Below are 17,991 nucleotides of genomic sequence, written 5' to 3'. Positions count from 1 at the left end.
GATTTCTTCTAAGTGCCCTTCTAATATCTGGGGAAACACACAGATGCTTCATTTAATAAATTATGAACTTTATTCTAGACCTTTTTCCCTTTGTGTTGCCAGGTTTAGATTCTGGCTCAGGCATTGGTTTAGTTTAGTAATATTATAATTGAAATTAGAATTCCATAACAATAATAGGACTTTTTTTAAGGAACAAATATATTAGAGTTTAGTTTTTACATGATTTCTATGTGGAAATCCTGACAGTAGGCAAATTGATAGCAATAGATGATTTGTTAGAATAAGTTGAAAATATAATGATTGAAAAGAAAATAGGAGGAAAATGAATTTTAATATGATCATTACTAAGTTAATCCAACCATAGAAAATATGAATTCAAACCATTAAAAATAGAATGGGTAAATATTTTCTTTATGAAAGGTGGTAACTTTTGTTAACATTTAAATTCTCTCCTAAGAATAATGAGGGTAAGATATTGTTTCCAAGAGAGTTTCAAGATTATCAAAAAATTAATAAGAAAATGACGATCACATAATTTATTTTTAGCAATGAACAATAAAGTTCACATATCTTAAGCACCCAATAAATATTTGTGGAATGAATGAATGTTAAATAATCTGGAAGAGCAGCAATTGTAACTAGTAGAAAACTTGATACTTAATATAAAGAAGTGCTGAGTAAACTAAATAATAAATCAAACTGAAATGAATCCTAGCCCAAATGAACAATGAATAATTTTGATCAGCAGCAAAAAAATAAATGAGGACAAAGCGGTCAGCTGCAAGCCTTGAGAGGTCAGGGAGCGCCATCTGTGAACACCCCTCAAGCCTACACAACTCCCCACCGTTCTGCACAGCAGGTTAAATAATTTTCAGCTTGCTCTTTCAAAGTCCTTCAAATTTAGGTTCATGTGGTTTTCATAGGGTCTTTACATGTATTACCTCATTCCATGTTCACAACGATTCTCTAGAGTGTTTATTTCTAGCTCAGTATAATGAAGGAGGGAATTGAGGCTGCTCAGAGGGAATTGACTGATCCAAGACCGTAAAGCTAATTAGTAGCAGGGCCAGTACTAGAGCCTGGGTGTCCTGCTTTCAAGACCCGGGTCCTGTCCCCTGTGGTACCAAGTAGGTGAGTAGCACTGTTATATCATTCATGATGGCCAGTTATCCCCCGAAAGAGCAATCAATGATTCCAAGCAGGTGGTCAGAAAACACTCTCAGTGAAGGACAAAATGTATGGAAATCAATTTGGAAACATGCAAAACAATTCAAAAAATAGGTAGCTCATTCCTGGGATTCAAAAAAGGAAAGGATTCAAACAAATTAAAAGCTGTATGACCAAAGTTAGTTACTACATTATTTATGACAGGAAGGAAGGAAGGCATGAAGAGAGAGAAAGAGAGAGACAGGAAGGAGGGAGGGAAGGAGGGTAAGTAAAGGGAGGGAAGAAGGAAGGAAAGATGGCAGGAAAAGGAAAACAAGCTAATTTTTATGAAAAGAGGGAGATGACTAAGTAAATCATATTTCATCAGATTGATGAATTGTTATACGAAGATTATTAAGAAAACTAAAAATAACATGGAAAATGTTAGAGTGACTTTAGCTGGGAAATATATTTGGAAAAGTTGGGGGGAACACAGAAATATGAAAACAGTTTGCTCTGTGGAGTTTTAAAGTATATTTTCTTTAATGATTTTCATTTAATACTTTATTAAATAGCTTTAACAATAAACAAGTTTATAGTTCACATGAAAATATTTCAGCCAAAATGTGGCTAAATTCATGCACAGATTTGAAAATTTAACAAAAATTTATTTTTTGACAAATGATTGGGTGTTCCTTAAATACAGACATGTGTGATGAGGTAGGTTTCTTCAATGTACACCTTCCAAAGCACTGCCTTCCACCCGTGTCCCTTCCACCACATCTCCCTGACCTCTGACCCCTTCTTCATCTTTGTCTAAAGTTGTCCAGCTATCTTATTTGCCTCCTATCATCCACAGAACTTATCTGAGTCTGGACTTCCAGGGGCATCAAAGAGCTGCTACGTTAGATTAGAGGAGGGAACAGAATGAGATATTAGGCCCCTGGCTGTCTCTCAATGACATTAGGCCCTGCTATCTGCCTCAAAAAGAAAAAGCTGACTTCCCCTTTAAGCTACTGAATCTAAAGAACAAAGGTTGAAGCTCCCTTAAATCAATCATTCCAAAGGTAGACGGCCTTGTACAAGATAGAGGGTAACCTTGGAAAATCACAGAATGACTGTTGTGCAAGGTTGCAGGGCCCAGGTTGCACTCCCCCGCCAACCCCAGTTCAGTTTCCCCAACAGACCTCCTTTATGAGTGTTGGACCAAAGCACATGCATAGATACCCCAGTTTCATCAGGAGTTATGTCAAACTCACTGCCTCAGAGCAATAGTTTTTACCTTGTTACCTGGCGAACAGGATCAGGTTATAACTACAAGTGCTGCACAAAGAACCTCCCCCACATTCTCCACATGAGGATGGAGAGGCTGTCTTCAGCCCAGAGCAAAGATAACCCTAGATACCTTGATAGCCTATGCAAATAGCAGCAAAGGTGAAAGAGACACTGTGAAACACCAAGGTCAACTTGGGGCATAACAACACATGTATATATAGATATATGGAGAGATATATATGTCCAGAAAACTCCCTTGGAAAGCTATCGCAAAGGTACATGTCTGTCATCACAGCTTAGGTCATCTTTCATATAGCTACAGAAATATGCAATAGAATATCTATTTCAAAGGAAAGCCCCCCTGCTTTTTTTCCCTATTAGAACCGGTTAACTGCTATTAGGACTGGTTTATTACATTTATACTAATTTCATCTCACTCTCCCTTTAGTGTCTGATGGCATCATATTCACAAGGCAGCTAGTTTATGGCTCAGAATCTTACGTGTGCTTAGTGCTTCACAGTTTACACATAAGAGGTACACACCCACCCTAAAGAGGCGTACTGATCACTCATTGTGGCTTTTATGGTTGAAAGCGCTGAGGCTACCAAGGGATTAAGTGACCGCTTAGAATAAAGCAAAGAATGCCTCCCTGTGAATTCTAGTAATGCATGATTACTTTTGTTTCAAATCAGGAAAAATGCAGTTAAGAGTTTCTGCTGTGTATACACTACCAAATGTAAAATAGACGGCTAGTGGGAAGCAGCCGCATAGCACAGGGAGATCAGCTCGGTGCTTTGTGACCACCTAGAGGGGTGGGATAGGGAGGGTGGGAGGGAGACACAAGAGGGAGGGGATATGGGGATATATGTCTATGTATAGCTGATTCACTTTGTTATACAGCAGCAACTAACACACTATTGTAAAGCAATGATACTCTAATAAATGTGTTAAAAAAAAAAAGACTTTCTGCTATGATTCCAGCCCCAGAAAAGTCCAGAAAGAGCTGCTGAGACCACTTAAGGTGGAATCTGCCCTGGGCTGCCCTGAGATTCCTTTCAGAAGCTGGAACCTAGGGGTGGAGGCAGGGGAGGAGGCTACAGCCTGAACACTTTTCTGAGAAGGACGTTCGTAAGGATCTTTGGGAACATTTCGGTGCTAAGTGGTTCCAGGATCTTCCAATGAAAACGGAGTAAGAACAGGTAGATAGAGGTAATACCTTGAGGCATCTACTTCTTCAGAAAATCTTTCATGGAATTATTTAAATTAGCTATTCTTGCTTAAAGCAAGGAGACACCAGTTTTGGAATCCTCAGCCCTTACATTAATGTCTATCTTTCCCCACCTAACAGAGTTCATGGAACATTTTTAATGTCCACAGGATCTATTAAGTTTGAGTCATTGCTTGTATTTTTTTGTTTTTGACCTTCAAAAAGGCACTTTTGGATAATTCAGCCCAATATAAAACATCTCCAATGAGCAAAAGGAAAGCTAAAGAACAAGACTGAAAGCAGACTTTGTGGGTTAAAAACAGTAAGGGTTTGTGCCCTTGTTTTAGAAACACCCAATTAGAGTAGAAATTAGCAGTCCTGGGAAGAGCCATTAAGAGACAAGCAAGTCAGGTGCTGAGAGGAGGAGAGGCGGATACATAAAGGAGCAAGCTCTGGCTGGCCAGGCAGGAAGGAGACCTTGCACGTTTAACTGGCCTTGAGTCCTTAACTGGAGTCCTCAAGTTAAGAACCATACAGCTAGCTCATGGTTCTTTATTGAACCATGCCTCTGCCTTAATTTAGTGTCTTATTTTATTCAGTTTTATATGTTTCTCTTTCATACATTTTAGTTTTATTTTCCCATTAAGATTATTGGTTCCTGAGAGCAAATCCCTGCACCATTTATTTCAGCCTCTCAGGGCAGGGCAAGACAGGCATTGAGTCAGCGATCAGTAAGTACCTAGTAAATAGACTGGAAACTGATCGTGAGGCTCTGTTTTTTTTTGTTTTTTTTACATCTTTATTGTGGTATAATTGCTTTACAATGGTGTGTTAGTTTCTGCTTTATAACAAAGTAAATCAGTTATACATATACCTATGTTCCCATATCTCTTCCCAGGGTGTTTTAAGTGAATGCAACAGGAAATGTAAATTCCAGGGGGACCAATAATAATAACATCCATCTTTAGGCAGTAGCTCCTAGGTGCTCTATTCTATGCTACATATTTAATATGTACATTAGCTCTACATCTAACAACAACTTTACAAAGGGTATTATTATTTTTAACTTCCTTTTACAGCTGAGGATACGAAGAGATTTCAGACAGGTTAAGTGCCTTATCTAAGGCTACTATAGTTAATACCTGAACTTCAAGCCCAACTGTGCTGATGCCAAATCCTACACTATTTCCACTGGTTTTCTGAGTTGTGCCATGCCTGCCACCCTTTTATAATAATAGTAATAATAGCTAAGGCTTATATAGAGCTATACTGTGTGCCAGCCACCATTCTAGAGTGCGTTAATTCATTCAATCCTTACAACAAGCCTAGGAGGTAAGCTCTATTATTATCCATTTACAGAATATAGAAATTGTATTATCCTGGACTTCTAAGTTAGGGCCAAAAGAAGACTCTGTAGAACAATGAAAGAGCACTGCTCTGAGTCTTTCTATGCAGAGGAAGAAACCCTATAATCCACATAGTGTCTCACCGTACCCAGTCCTGAGAGAGCCCGGAAGGGAGCCAGGGAGAGGAGAAGTAAGATGGAGCTGGGACAAGAGCTCTCTGCCTGCCTCTCGGTAATCCTATACGGGAGGCTTTAGGTTGGAAGCACAGGGGAAGTGAACAGAGAGCAGACTTTGCGGTCATCAGGGTGCCCTGGCAGCTTTCCCCTGCAGCACCCGACGCTTCACTAATTTGTCCACGAGAAGACCTTCTATCAGCCAAGTCACAACCCTTTGAGTAAGGACAGTAAAGATTAACAATATTTTCTTGTTCTTAGGCTCATTCGAAAGTTTGGCATAACTACAATAGAAATTTCCGCCCACATCAGAAGGGTCTGTTATCAATCACGTTGGGATCCCACTGGATTGAACCAAACAGATCAGAAAACACAATGGATATACTCAAGTGCCAACAATCCATGGTTTCTGTGCTCGGGTGGTTTGCCAGCCCTATCCACGGGGATGGTAACTATCCAGAGGTGATGAAAAAGAAGTTGTTCTCCATTCTACCCCTTTTCTCTGAAGCAGAGAAGAATGAGGTGAGGGGCACAGCTGACTTCTTTGCCTTTTCCTTTGGACCCAACAATTTCAAGCCCTACAACACCATGGCTAAAATGGGACAAAATGTGTCCCTCAATTTAAGAGATGTGCTGAACTGGATTAAACTGGAATATGGCAATCCCCGAATCCTGATCACTGAGAATGGCTGGTTCACAGACAGTCATGTGAAAACAGAGGATACCACAGCCATCTACATGATGAAGAACTTCCTCAACCAGGTTCTCCAAGGTTGGTTGCACATTAGCTCAAAACAACTGTCTTGAATACTTATGCTATAGGGTATTTAAAGTCACCTTTGAATATATGATTATTGTTGTTCTGGTCATTGTTGGACTTCTCTATTTTCCAATGTTGACAGAATTTTTTAACGTGACTCTCGTCCTTTTTTCTTTATAAATGTATTTATTTATTTATTTTTGGCTGCATTGGGTCTTCATTGCTGTGCATGAGCTTCTCCCTAGCTGCAGCGAGCGGGGGCTACTCCTTGTTGCGGTGCGCAGGCTTCTCATTGCGGTGGCTTCTCTTGTTGCGGAGCATAGGCTCTAGGCACGCGGGCTTCAGTAGTTGTGGCACGTGGGCTCAGTAGTTGTGGCTCGCGGGCTCTAGAGCGCAGGCTCAGTAGTTGTGGCGCACGGGCTTAGTTGCTCTGTGGCATGTGGGATCCTCCCGGACCAGGGATCAAACCCACGTCCCCTGCATTGGCAGGTGGATTCTTAACCACTGCGCCCCCAGAGAAGTCCCACTCTCGTGTCCTTTTAAATAAAGTTTTGAAAACAATAATTTTAGACTCTACATCCTTAATTGGCAACAAGATGCTGTTTCATTCCTTTTAAAAGGACATAGTGCTAAAGGAGACATGTCAAAACTTTTCTAACAGTAGCATTTTAGTCTAAGATGCTGAAAGCTTTTTTTGATTGTGCTCCTTTTACTCTACTACATGACTCAATGACGAAAAGTCTGAAGACAATGAATGAGCCATGAATGGCTAAGGTGAGCAGCTTCTATTGTTCTTGGATATTTGTCTAACCCCTGCCCATCCCCTCATTCCTTTTCCTTTACTCAGGTAGTGACATCTGCAGGTGGCTGATTGAAATAATGAAGCAGAGGACAAGCTCGAATTATGATGTTCTGTCTCCCACAGAGTTGGGCTCCATCTCTCTCCTATATAAAGGAATTCTCAGTGGATCTTTCTACAACTCTGTAGCTCTCTTTAGAAGTCACAAGCTTGGAGGGAATTCCCTGGAGGTCCAGTGGTTAGGACTCATGGCTTTCACTGCTGAGGGCCCGGGTTCGATCCCTGGTCAGGGAACTAAGATCCCGAAAGTGGCACAGCATGGCCAAAAGAAAAAAAATGTCACAAGCTTGGAGAAAACTCCCTTGTTCTGCAGAAGAGAGTGTTCAGGGAGGGTCCTCAGGGAGAGCAAGATGTGCTGTCCCAACTTGCAGGAGGAGCACATGGAACAGAGCCTTGCCCAGCCACGGGGCACATGCACATGGGGGCCTCCAGAGCAGAGGACTCTGCCCACAGGGCCTGAGCCAAATGCCAAGCACTTTGGCAAAAGTGGTGTCATTCCCCAGGCGTTACCATTCCACCACTCCTCAGGACCCTACGACACCAGAGAGACTAGAACCAGGGCCTGCTGAAACATACTTATTTCATCAGAACCCCTTTTTTTAGGCCGTGCCATGTGGCATACAGGACCCCAATTCCCCAACCAGGGATGGAACCCACGCCCCCTGCAGTGGAAGCACAGAGTCCCAACCACTGGACCACCAGGGAAGTCCCACATCAGAATCTCTTGACATCAGTTCCCTTGACATTGACTCCACCTTTTAGGAAAAGAATATCAGTGATAAAACCCCCAAAGTGCAGAAATGAGACATTACCATGAGAAAATGAAAGCTTTTAAGAAAAGAAAAATGGTTCACGATTGACTGGGGTATTTGTTGTTTTTATTGCATATTTCATTTTTATCTAGTTCCTAAAAGTTATTGAATTTAAAGCTAGAAAGTTCCTGAGAGATCATCTTTTCCAAACTTCTCTATTTACAAATGAGGAAACAAGAGATCGAGAAACTTGCCCAATAGCCCCATCCCAGGAGCACAGTAGAGCAAGCCCTCTCCCCTCCTGCCCCTCGGCCCAGTCAGTTCTTGTTCTCTTACATCACTGTGCTTCTTTCTCCTCCTTAAATCTACATTCACACATGCTCATTCTCAAAGCTGATATTTCAGTCCCTGAGGATTGTTTCACAGAAGATAGTTTGTCCACAAATGTGAACCAGCCCAAGGTTGAAATGAGAAACTCTTGGTCACGAGCAGACATCTACATTGGTCCCAAAGGGTTCTGGAAATCATCATGCCCTCTGACACAGATTTTTTTTTTTTAACTATTTTAATTCAGTATTTTACTTTTTTTTTTTCTTCTTATAAATCCTCAACTGCTATTTATTTATTTTTGGCTGCGTTGGGCCTTCATTGCTGCACGCGGGCTTTTTCTAGTTGCTGCGAGCGGGGGTTACTCTTCTTTGTGGTGCACAGGCTTCTCACTGCGGTGGCTTCTCTTGTTGCAGAGCACGGGCTCTAGGCACACGGCTTCAGCAGTTGTGGCCTGTGGGCTCTAGAGCGCAGGCTCAGTAGTTGTGGCGCACAGGCTTAGTTGCTCCGCAGCATGTGGGATCCTCCCAGACCAGGGATCGAACCCACATCCCCTGCATTGGCAGGCAGATTCTTAACCACTGTGCCACCAGGGAAGTCCTCTGACACAGATTTGCACACTAAGCCTCAGGAATGTTTTAAATTTTATCCTTTAACTGTGTCATTCACTTGGGAAGACCACTCTAGATGAAAATAATTGCCCCTTTTAAAATATAAAAATAAATTTTCTATTTGATATATTGGGCCTGCAAATTTAGGAAAAAGGTTGGTTTCACAATATGCTGCCCCTGGCATGTCATTAGTGAAGTCGTAAACATGAACCAGAGTGTGTAGAGTCCTCTGAACATCTCTGCTTTTTTCCTTCTGTGCAGCAATCAAGTTTGATGAAATACGAGTGTTTGGTTACACTGCCTGGTCCCTCCTGGATGGCTTTGAATGGCAGGATGCTTACACCACTCGCCGAGGATTATTTTATGTGGATTTTAATAGTAAACAAAAAGAAAGAAAGCCCAAGTCTTCAGCACATTACTATAAACAGATCATACAAGAAAATGGTTTCACTTTGAAAGAGTCCACACCAGATGTGCAGGGTCAGTTTCCCTGTGATTTCTCCTGGGGCGTCACTGAATCTGTCCTTAAGGTAAGTGGCTACTTACCAATTAACTATAAAGTGGTGCAAATAGTACACAATATTTTCTTTCACTTTGCTCAGTGACATCTAGGAGATAGCCATCAGACAATATCAAATACCATGATCACCTGGAGGTTATGAGGGGAAGTTAGGGAAAGAGGAAGGAAGAGGAAGAATTCATGCTTACTGAGAGCTTTTCATACTGCCCTCAAGTTGTATACAGTCTAGAGTGAACTTACAGTCATTTTTGTGAAAGGCATTTGTTAGTAGTGTCAAAATTAAAGGAAAATAATTTTATAGATTTTTTTTTAAATTTTTTGGCTGGACTGCACGGCTTGCAGGATTTTAGTCCAGGGACTGAACCCATGCCCCCAGCAGTGAAAGCACGGAGTCCTAACCACTGGAACGCCAGGAATTCCCTAGATTTTTGTTTTGTCAAAAGCAAATTGTTAGTGGCCTTTTATTTAAGTGATTCCTCTTATTTGATAAATTTGGATTATTTGCCTTATGAAGTCTTTATACCCCAGTGGGGTCTCCTGACTTGTCTCATTCCTCACCTTCTTCAGATGTTTACTCAGATATCACCTTCTCAATAAGGCTTCCCTCCACTCCAAAAAGCATAACTCCATCACTATCAGTGCACATTCCCCCTTCCTGCTCTATTTTCCTATATAGCATTCATCATTCTCTAGCATACTATGTACATTACACAATTCCCTTTTTTCTCCAGCTTTACTGAGATACAATTGACATACAATATTGTGTAAATTTGAGGAGTATGATGTGTTGATTTGATACGTTTATATATTACAAAATCGTTACCACTATGGCATTAGCTATCACTTCCATACCATCACACGCAATTCCCATTTCTTTTTTTGTGGTGAGAAAATTTAAGATCTACTCTCTTAGCAACTTTCAAGTACGTAATACAATATTATTAACTATAGTCACCATACTGTACAACAGGGCCCCAGAACATGTTAATCTTATAACTGGAAGTTTGTGCCCTTCAACCGGCATCTCCCCATTTCCCCCACCCTCAGCCCCTGATAACCACTTTACACATTTTTCTTACTGATCACCTGTCTTCCCCTACAAGAATGCAAACTTTCTCCTCAAGAGGGTGGAGAGGTTTGAGGCTTTGCTGCCTGCTGTATGCCTTACTAGAGCAATGTAAGGCACATGGCAGGTGCTCAATGCATAGTGCATGAATAAGGTCAACTTTTAGAGCCAGGTAAGCCCTTCGAAACCTCTTACTCCAAATCCTTCATTTTATAGCTGAGGAAAGTAAGACCCATCAATTAATAATTGAGACCTAAGTGACTTGCCCAAGGTAACACAAATAGTGGCAGAACTGTAGCAGGCAAACTTCAAGCCCCCAGATGCACAATGCTCTTTCCAAAATAATAATAACTATTTTTTGAAGCACTTAACCGCTGTATGTATGTGCATTCTGTCTACTTAATCTTTTTTTTTTAATTTAATTTATTTATTTTTGGCTGTGTTGTGTCTTCTTTGCTGCGGTCAGGCTTTCTCTAGTTGCAGTGAGCGGGGGCTACTCTTCGTTGTGGTGTGCAGGCTTCTCACTGTGGTGGCTTCTCTTTGTTGCAAAGCACAGGCTCTAGGTGTGCAGGCTCAGTAGTTGTGACCCAGGGGCTTAGTTGCTCCGCGGCATGTGGGATCTTCCCGGACCAGGGCTCGAACCCATGTCCCCTGCATTGGCAGGCAGATTCTTAACCACTGCACCACCAGGGAAGTCCCTGTCTACTTAATCTTAAAACCCTCATTTTAAGAGACATAGATGTAGAGAACAAACGTATGGACACCAACGGAGGAAAGTGGCAGGGGGGTTGGTGGTGATGGGATGAATTGGGAGATTGGGATTGACATGTATACACTAATATGTATAAAATAGATAACTAATAAGAACCTGCTGTATAAAAAATAAATAAAGTAAAATTCAAGGGCTTCCTTGGTGGCGCAGTGGTTGAGAGTCCGCCTGCCGATGCAGGGGACGTGGGTTTGTGCCCCGGCCCGGGAAGATCCCACATGCCGCGGAGCGGCTGGGCCCATGAGCCATGGCCGCTGAGCCTGCGCGTCCGGAGCCTGTGCTCCGCAACGGGAGAGGCCACAGCAGTGAGAGGCCCGCATACTGCAAAATAAAATAAAATAAAATAAAATTCAAAAAAAAACCAAACCTCATTTTATAGGCAAAGAAACTGAAGTTTAGGTAGGTTACATAACTTGTCCGGGTTACCCAGATTTGTCTGTCTCCTGACCATTATGCTATAAGACCCCACAATACCACACTATTACCTGTATTCTAGAAGCATATGGAAAAACAAGATGTGCAAGTGATAGGACCAGACAAAAGGGCCCAAACCATGAGTGGGCAAAGTTATGAATCTCAACCCCTATCGATATTTAAATAAGACTTTAGTAAAGGCGCAGAGGTGATAAAAGGGGCAAAGATACAGAGAGTAATATAAACACAGTGACTCACCTTCAGTTTGTGTCCTCTGGAGAGCCACCTACTTACCCAGTGTCTATCTCCTCCTCCACATGGCACAGGCAGCCCATCTTTTCCATACCACTTCAAGTAGGTTTATATTTTCCAAAATTCCAGACCCAGCAAAGAGAGGCCCCAGGGGAGACAAGAATTCCAGCCTGTACATGACCCAACCTGTAAGTTCCTGCTTCCTCTGAAGACCCATCTGTTCCCCGGTGTTTGACACTGTGAATGTCTGCCCCCTCTGAGGACCCTACTCCTATTACTCAGAGAAAGAGCTGATCACTTGGGTCAGGGGAAAGTAATTCTGTGATCAATCAGGCCTGGGTTTCTTGCTCACACCTGGAGCCCATCAAGGAGTCAGTGTCCCTTGAGCTTAAACCAGGAGTGAGGATGAGTGGCTCGCCAAGAAAAATTAGGGTGCATTATGAAAACTCAGCCAGATGATGTATGAAAAGATGATGGGTAGGCAAAAGAGTAGATGTTCTCTATAGGAAGACTAATAAAGTGAAAGTAACATTTTAAAAATATTGCTATGCCTACCCACACACATCTTATTTTCCTCCAACCTTTTCTTCCTTCAATATCCTTTTTTTTTTGCGGTACGCGGGGCTCTCACTGTTGTGGCCTCTCCCGTTGCGGAGCACAGGCTCCAGACGTGCAGGCTCAGCTGCCATGGCTCACGGGCCCAGCCGCTCTGCGGCATGTAGGATCTTCCCAGACCGCGGCACGAACCCGTGTCCCCTGCATCGGCAGGCGGACTCTCAACCACTGTGCCACCAGGGAAGCCCATCCTTCAATATTCTTCTCCAACATTTTGTTTTGAAAAATTTCAAACTAGTACAATAAACACCCATATTCCCTTCATCAAGATTGGCTGATTGTTAACATGTTGCCATGTTTGGTTTATCTCTCTCTCTTTCAGAACCATTAAAAAGTTGCAGACATCATTATACTTTACCCCAAAATATTTCAGCATATGTCTTCTAAGAACAGTGACATTCTCCTATCTCATACTATTATCATACTCAGGAAATTTAATATTTATTCAATATAATCCAACATATAATCCATATTCAAATTTTCCTAAATGTCCCCCAAATGTCCTTTATAGATTAAAAAAACCTTTTTTTTAAAATCATGAATAAGGAACACATATTTGTTGTTGTGTATCTTTAGCCTTTTAATTCAGAGCAATCCCCCTAATCTCTTGGTATTGACACTTTTGAAGAGTTCACGCCAGTTGCTTGTAGAGTGTTTCATGGATTTCTCTGTTTCTTTATTAGATTAGTTAAGCACTTCTGGAAATAATACTACATAGATGATGTTGTGTATTTCCCATACATCAAATTAGGAGGCACATAAAATCAGTTTGTTTCATTACTGAAGACATTAGTTGAAGTAATAGTCACCAGATTTCTTGGTTAAGGTGGCATTTGCCAGATCTCTTAACTGAAAAGTACCTTTTCCATTTGTAATTAAGAATTAATCTGATGGTGATACTTTGAGACCATATAAATATCCTGTTCCCCAACAACATTTAACCAATGGTCTTAACATTGATACAATAACCTTGCCTGAATTAATTATTACTTTGTAGATTGCAAAATGGTGAATTTCTAATTAGATTATTCCTTCTATATTTATTAGGTGAATTCTTTTAAATTCAATGTGTTATAATTCATTGTTGTCATTGTTTCGTTGGGCCTTTTGCTACTCAAATTTTCTCAAATTTGGCCAATGGGACTCTTTCAAGCTGCTCCTGTGTCTTTTTGACATTTCCCTTTTAGATTTTAAGCACTTCCTTATTTTTCTGGAACAAGATGTACCAGCATCACTTCATTCTTTTCCTGCCCCAGACCTGGAAAAAGCCATTACTCCAAAAAACCCGGGATCCTTTTAGTGGAAAATAGAACTTTAGAACCAAGCTCTGGGAGCCAGGGTTGAGATCAGGGTGCAAAACTTTAACTATATCTACTGTCAGATTAATCACACACTGGCTAAGACTAATGCTTTCTGGATATTTTTAAAAGTAAGACAGATTTGGGGAATTCCCTAGCAGTCCAGTGGTTAGGAGTCGGCGCTTTCACTGCCGTGGCCCGGTTCAGTCCCACATCAGGGAACTAAGATCCTGCAAACTGTGCCTTGGCCAAAAAAAAAAAAAAAGTAAGAGATTTTTCATTTGATCTTGCCTTACCTTATGGCAGGATTTCCCTTGTAAATACCCTTTCAATATCATGATGCTCTGCGATTTCAAAACACTGGAACTGACCATCTAGGCTAGGAGGGTTTTACTCAAATAATTATATACAGATTTACCTTAATGCTCACATGATCAATGTTCTCTCAGTTTAATGTTCTAGATAACTGGCTGGCAGATGGCAAGTGGGAATTATATGATTTTGTAATTAGAGTATGAAAGATGACACACGAGAAAACAATTAGAGGGAAAATATTTACCAAAGGTTAATTACCCATTTATTCCAGGTGTATTTAAATTCAGTCATGGGAAGAGAAAGCACTTTAAAACAAGTTCAGAACTTTTACTTTTTTTAATTAAGCTTGAATTTGGATATGTTTTTCTTAAGCCCTTTTCTGTTTTAATTTAGACTCAAGGGCCTAGCTGGCAATTATTGCAAGGAAAACTAAACCCAAGTTTTAAGTACCTTATGTTTGTAGAGTGCTTTAGAGTTGACAGAGCAGTTGCCCAGATCACACCTGTGAGGTGCGTGAGATTGCTCTGTCACTATACAGAGTTGCCAAGCCTTGAGTTTTAAAGGGACAGAATTAGAACAGGAATCCAGGGCTCTCTCCCTGGTGGAGGGGCAGGGAATGGGACGCCATCAGATCCAAGAGTCAACTTGGGAGCTTCTCACGGTTATTTTAGGGTCCTCTCTTTTCATAGTTCAAGTACCTTATGTAAGGAGGGTGTTGAGTATTCTCCCTTTAGATGAATAAATGCTTTGTTCTCACAGGCACATGGGTGGGGGAGAAACAGAATGATGCACATGTGATATCACTTGGACTTTTCAAATAAGGTGTGTTAGAGAGATGCCTTCAGCAAATGCAAGGGGTCATTCCCCACCCTGTCCCACTGTCCTCTTTTAGGAAACATGGCTGGGGTCAACCAGTCCCCTCTAAACCCAAGTGCCTATCTCAGTGAAATCCTCGACAACTGGAATGTTAACTTTGCCTTCAATTTATGGCAGGGTTTGGAAGGTCCATCTTTTGTGACTCCTTTTAACTGAGAGGACTAAGCCAATTTCCTGATGCATTTGAACAGAATCACATGAGAGACCCCTACTACATTACTGTGTTTTTAGGACTGACAAACTGGAAAACAGCTTCTCAGTGTTTTCTTTTTTTTAAAATTAATTAATTAATTAATTATGGCTGTGTTGGGTCTTTGTTGCTGCACATGGGCTTTCTCTAGTTGCCGCGAGCAGGGGCTACTCTTCGTTGCAGTGTGCGGGCTTCTCATTGCGGTGGCTTCTCTTATTGCAGAGCACGGGCTGTAGGTGAGCAGGCTCAGTAGTTGTGGTGCACAGGCTACGTTGCTCTGCTGCATGTGGGATCTTCCCGGACCAGGGCTCGAACCCATGTCCCCTTCCTTGGCAGGCAGATTCTTAACCTCTGTGCCACCAGCAAAGTCCCTTCTCAGTGTTTTCTGAAAGACAACTTGTTTTCCAAGGCAAGCCCTGGGTGTAGTTCCTTCTCTACATTTTCTGGTCTCCCCAGTAAATTTCAAGGGCTGAGAGGGAGGATAACCCATCAGGCCTTTTTTCTGACATCGCCAGAATAGCAGGAAGACATATGTTGTTATGAAGGACATGTGCATCATTTATTTTCTCTGTTGTCAGTGAGAGGCAAAATAAGATCAGGCTCTTCTTCTCAGAGGATGTATGCCAAGTCTGTCTGCCAGGGTGTGCTTTACCTGAATGTGCTTGTTTTTCACAGCCAGAGTCGGTGGCTTCCTCCCCACAGTTCAGCGATCCTCACCTGTATGTGTGGAATGTGACAGGCAACAGACTGTTGCACCGAGTGGAAGGAGTGAGGCTGAAAACACGACCAGCTCAATGCACGGATTTTGTCAGTGTCAAAAGACAGCTTGAGATGTTGGCAAGAATGAAAGTCACCCACTACAGATTTGCTCTGGACTGGCCCTCAATCCTTCCCACTGGCAACCTGTCCACGGTTAACCGACAGGCTCTGAGGTACTACAGGTGTGTGGTCAGTGAGGGACTAAAGCTCAACATCTCCTCAATGGTCACGTTGTACTATCCAACCCACGCCCACCTAGGCCTCCCCGCACCTCTGCTGCACAGCGGAGGGTGGCTGAACCGGTCAACCACCAAGGCCTTCCAGGACTATGCTGACCTGTGCTTCCAGGAGCTGGGGGACCTCGTGAAGCTCTGGATCACCATCAACGAGCCTAACCGGCTGAGTGACATCTACGACCGCTCTAGTAATGACACCTACTGGGCAGCCCACCACCTGATGATCGCCCACGCCCTGGCCTGGCACCTCTACGACCAGCAGTACAGGCCTGCACAGCATGGGGTTGTGTCGCTGTCTCTCCACTCGGACTGGGCCGAACCTGCCAATCCCTATGCGGACTCGCACTGGAAGGCGGCCGAGCGCTTCCTCCAGTTCGAAATCGCCTGGTTCGCAGAACCCCTCTTCAAGACTGGGGACTACCCGTTGGCCATGAGGGAGTACATCACCTCCAAGAATAGGCAAGGGCTCACGCGCTCCGCACTGCCTCAGTTCACCGAGGAGGAAAGGAGGCTGGTCAAGGGCACTGCAGACTTCTACGCCCTGAACCACTTCACCACCAGGTTCGTGATGCACGAGCGGCAGAACGGCAGCAACTACGACGCGGACAGGGACATCCAGTTTCTGCAGGACATCACCTGCCTGAGCTCCCCCACCCGCCTGGCCGTGATACCCTGGGGAGAGCGCAAGGTGCTGAAGTGGATCCAGAGGAACTATGGAGACGTGGATGTTTACATTACGGCCAGTGGCATCGACGACCAGTCTCTGGAAAATGATGAACTCCGAAAATACTACTTAGAGAAATACATTCAGGAGGCTTTGAAAGGTGAGGTTCGGGGGCTATTTCAGGTACAGTGAAGTATGACATTCCCAGATAATATGAACAGAAGAATGAGGGGAACAGGCTCATTAATGACAGACAGTGTCAGCTCATTATGGGAAATTTGGCACGTACAGAAAAATATTTTTTAAAACCTGAAATCTTACACCCCCGAAAAAAGTGCCTAGACTCGTGCTGACTAGATATCATTAATACAATTGAGCTCATACAATATAGTCTTGTAGCCAACTTTTTTCTTAATATCACATTATAAATGTGTTCTGTCATTAAAAGTTCCTTGTTAACATTATTTTAATGGTTGCTTAATATCTCATTATAGGGACATATCTCAGTGTACTTAGCCACCTCTCTAATGTTTGATACTTAGGTGTTTCTTCAACTACTAAAAAATAGGTATCTTTGTATATAAATTTGTCTTCATTTCTAGTGATCTCCTTGGGATGGATTCTCCAACATGGAATTATTGGATCATATATTATAAACAGCAGTGTTTGAGAGTGCTTATCTCACATACTCCTCCCAGCATCGGTTAATATCACATTTTTAAAAAATATTATTTTTAAATGTTCACGATCAATTTGTTGAAGCTGCAAAAGTTCCTAGAAATTTATTCATTTATTTGACAAATATTTATTGAGTACCTAGTATGGGCAAAAACTGGTCTGGGCAAAAACTATTCTGGGCACTATGCCACCACTGAACAAAAATAAAGATTACTGTCCTTTATGGAGCCTATATTTTTCTGGAATAAGAGTCAACAAACAAGTATAAGATATAGCATGTCAGGGGTGAAAAAGTCTGTGGAGAAAAAACAGCAGAGAAGAGGGTGCCTCAGGGTGGGAGACAGGAGAGTCGTTACAATTCTAAATAGAGTGGCTAGGGAACCTCAAAGATCCTCAAAGAGAAGTGAGGCAGCAAACCGATAGTTAAGGAAGCGTTCCAGTAAGAGAAGAGCAAATGCAAAAGCCCTGATGTTGGAGCATGCCTGGCCTATTTGAGGATCAGGAAAGAGGTCAGGATAGTTAGAAAATAATGAGCAAGGGGGAAAAGTAACTGAAGATGAGGTCAAGGAGGTAAGGGAAGAGGCAAATCAGGTAGGGCTTAGTAGGCCACTGTAAGAACTGTGGCTCTGAGTGAAATAGGAAGACTAGATTTTAAACAGAAGGGTGATATGCTCCAACTCACACTTTAAAAGAATTACTCTGGTTACTCTTTGTGAATACACTGTAAAGGAGCAAGAATTGAAACAGGGAGAATTGCACTGGTCTGGGTAAGGATAACAGTGGATTGGATCAGGCTATTAAGAGTGGAAATGGTGAGAAGTGGCCAGGTTCTGGATGTATTTTGAAGGTAGTCAAACAGGATTGGATGTGGGTATGAGAGAA

At 42.3% G+C, this 17,991-nt stretch overlaps 1 protein-coding gene across 1 annotated transcript in view; it reads left to right on the top strand.

Annotated features, from left to right (window-relative positions):
• KLB (klotho beta) overlaps window positions 1-17,991 on the top strand; it is a 35,251-nt gene that overhangs the window by 14,777 nt on the left and 2,483 nt on the right. The window contains 3 exon segments of the mRNA XM_029235583.1: window positions 5,410-5,920; window positions 8,719-8,987; window positions 15,448-16,591. Coding sequence (XP_029091416.1) covers window positions 5,410-5,920; window positions 8,719-8,987; window positions 15,448-16,591 — 1,924 coding nt within the window.

The sequence above is a fragment of the Monodon monoceros genome, unplaced genomic scaffold, assembly GCF_005190385.1.
Source record: "Monodon monoceros isolate NGI ecotype Baffin Bay Population unplaced genomic scaffold, NGI_Narwhal_1 Super_Scaffold_20, whole genome shotgun sequence".
In the NCBI taxonomy this organism is placed as follows: Eukaryota; Metazoa; Chordata; class Mammalia; order Artiodactyla; family Monodontidae; genus Monodon; species Monodon monoceros.
This window is presented reverse-complemented; position numbering and strand designations above follow the sequence as displayed.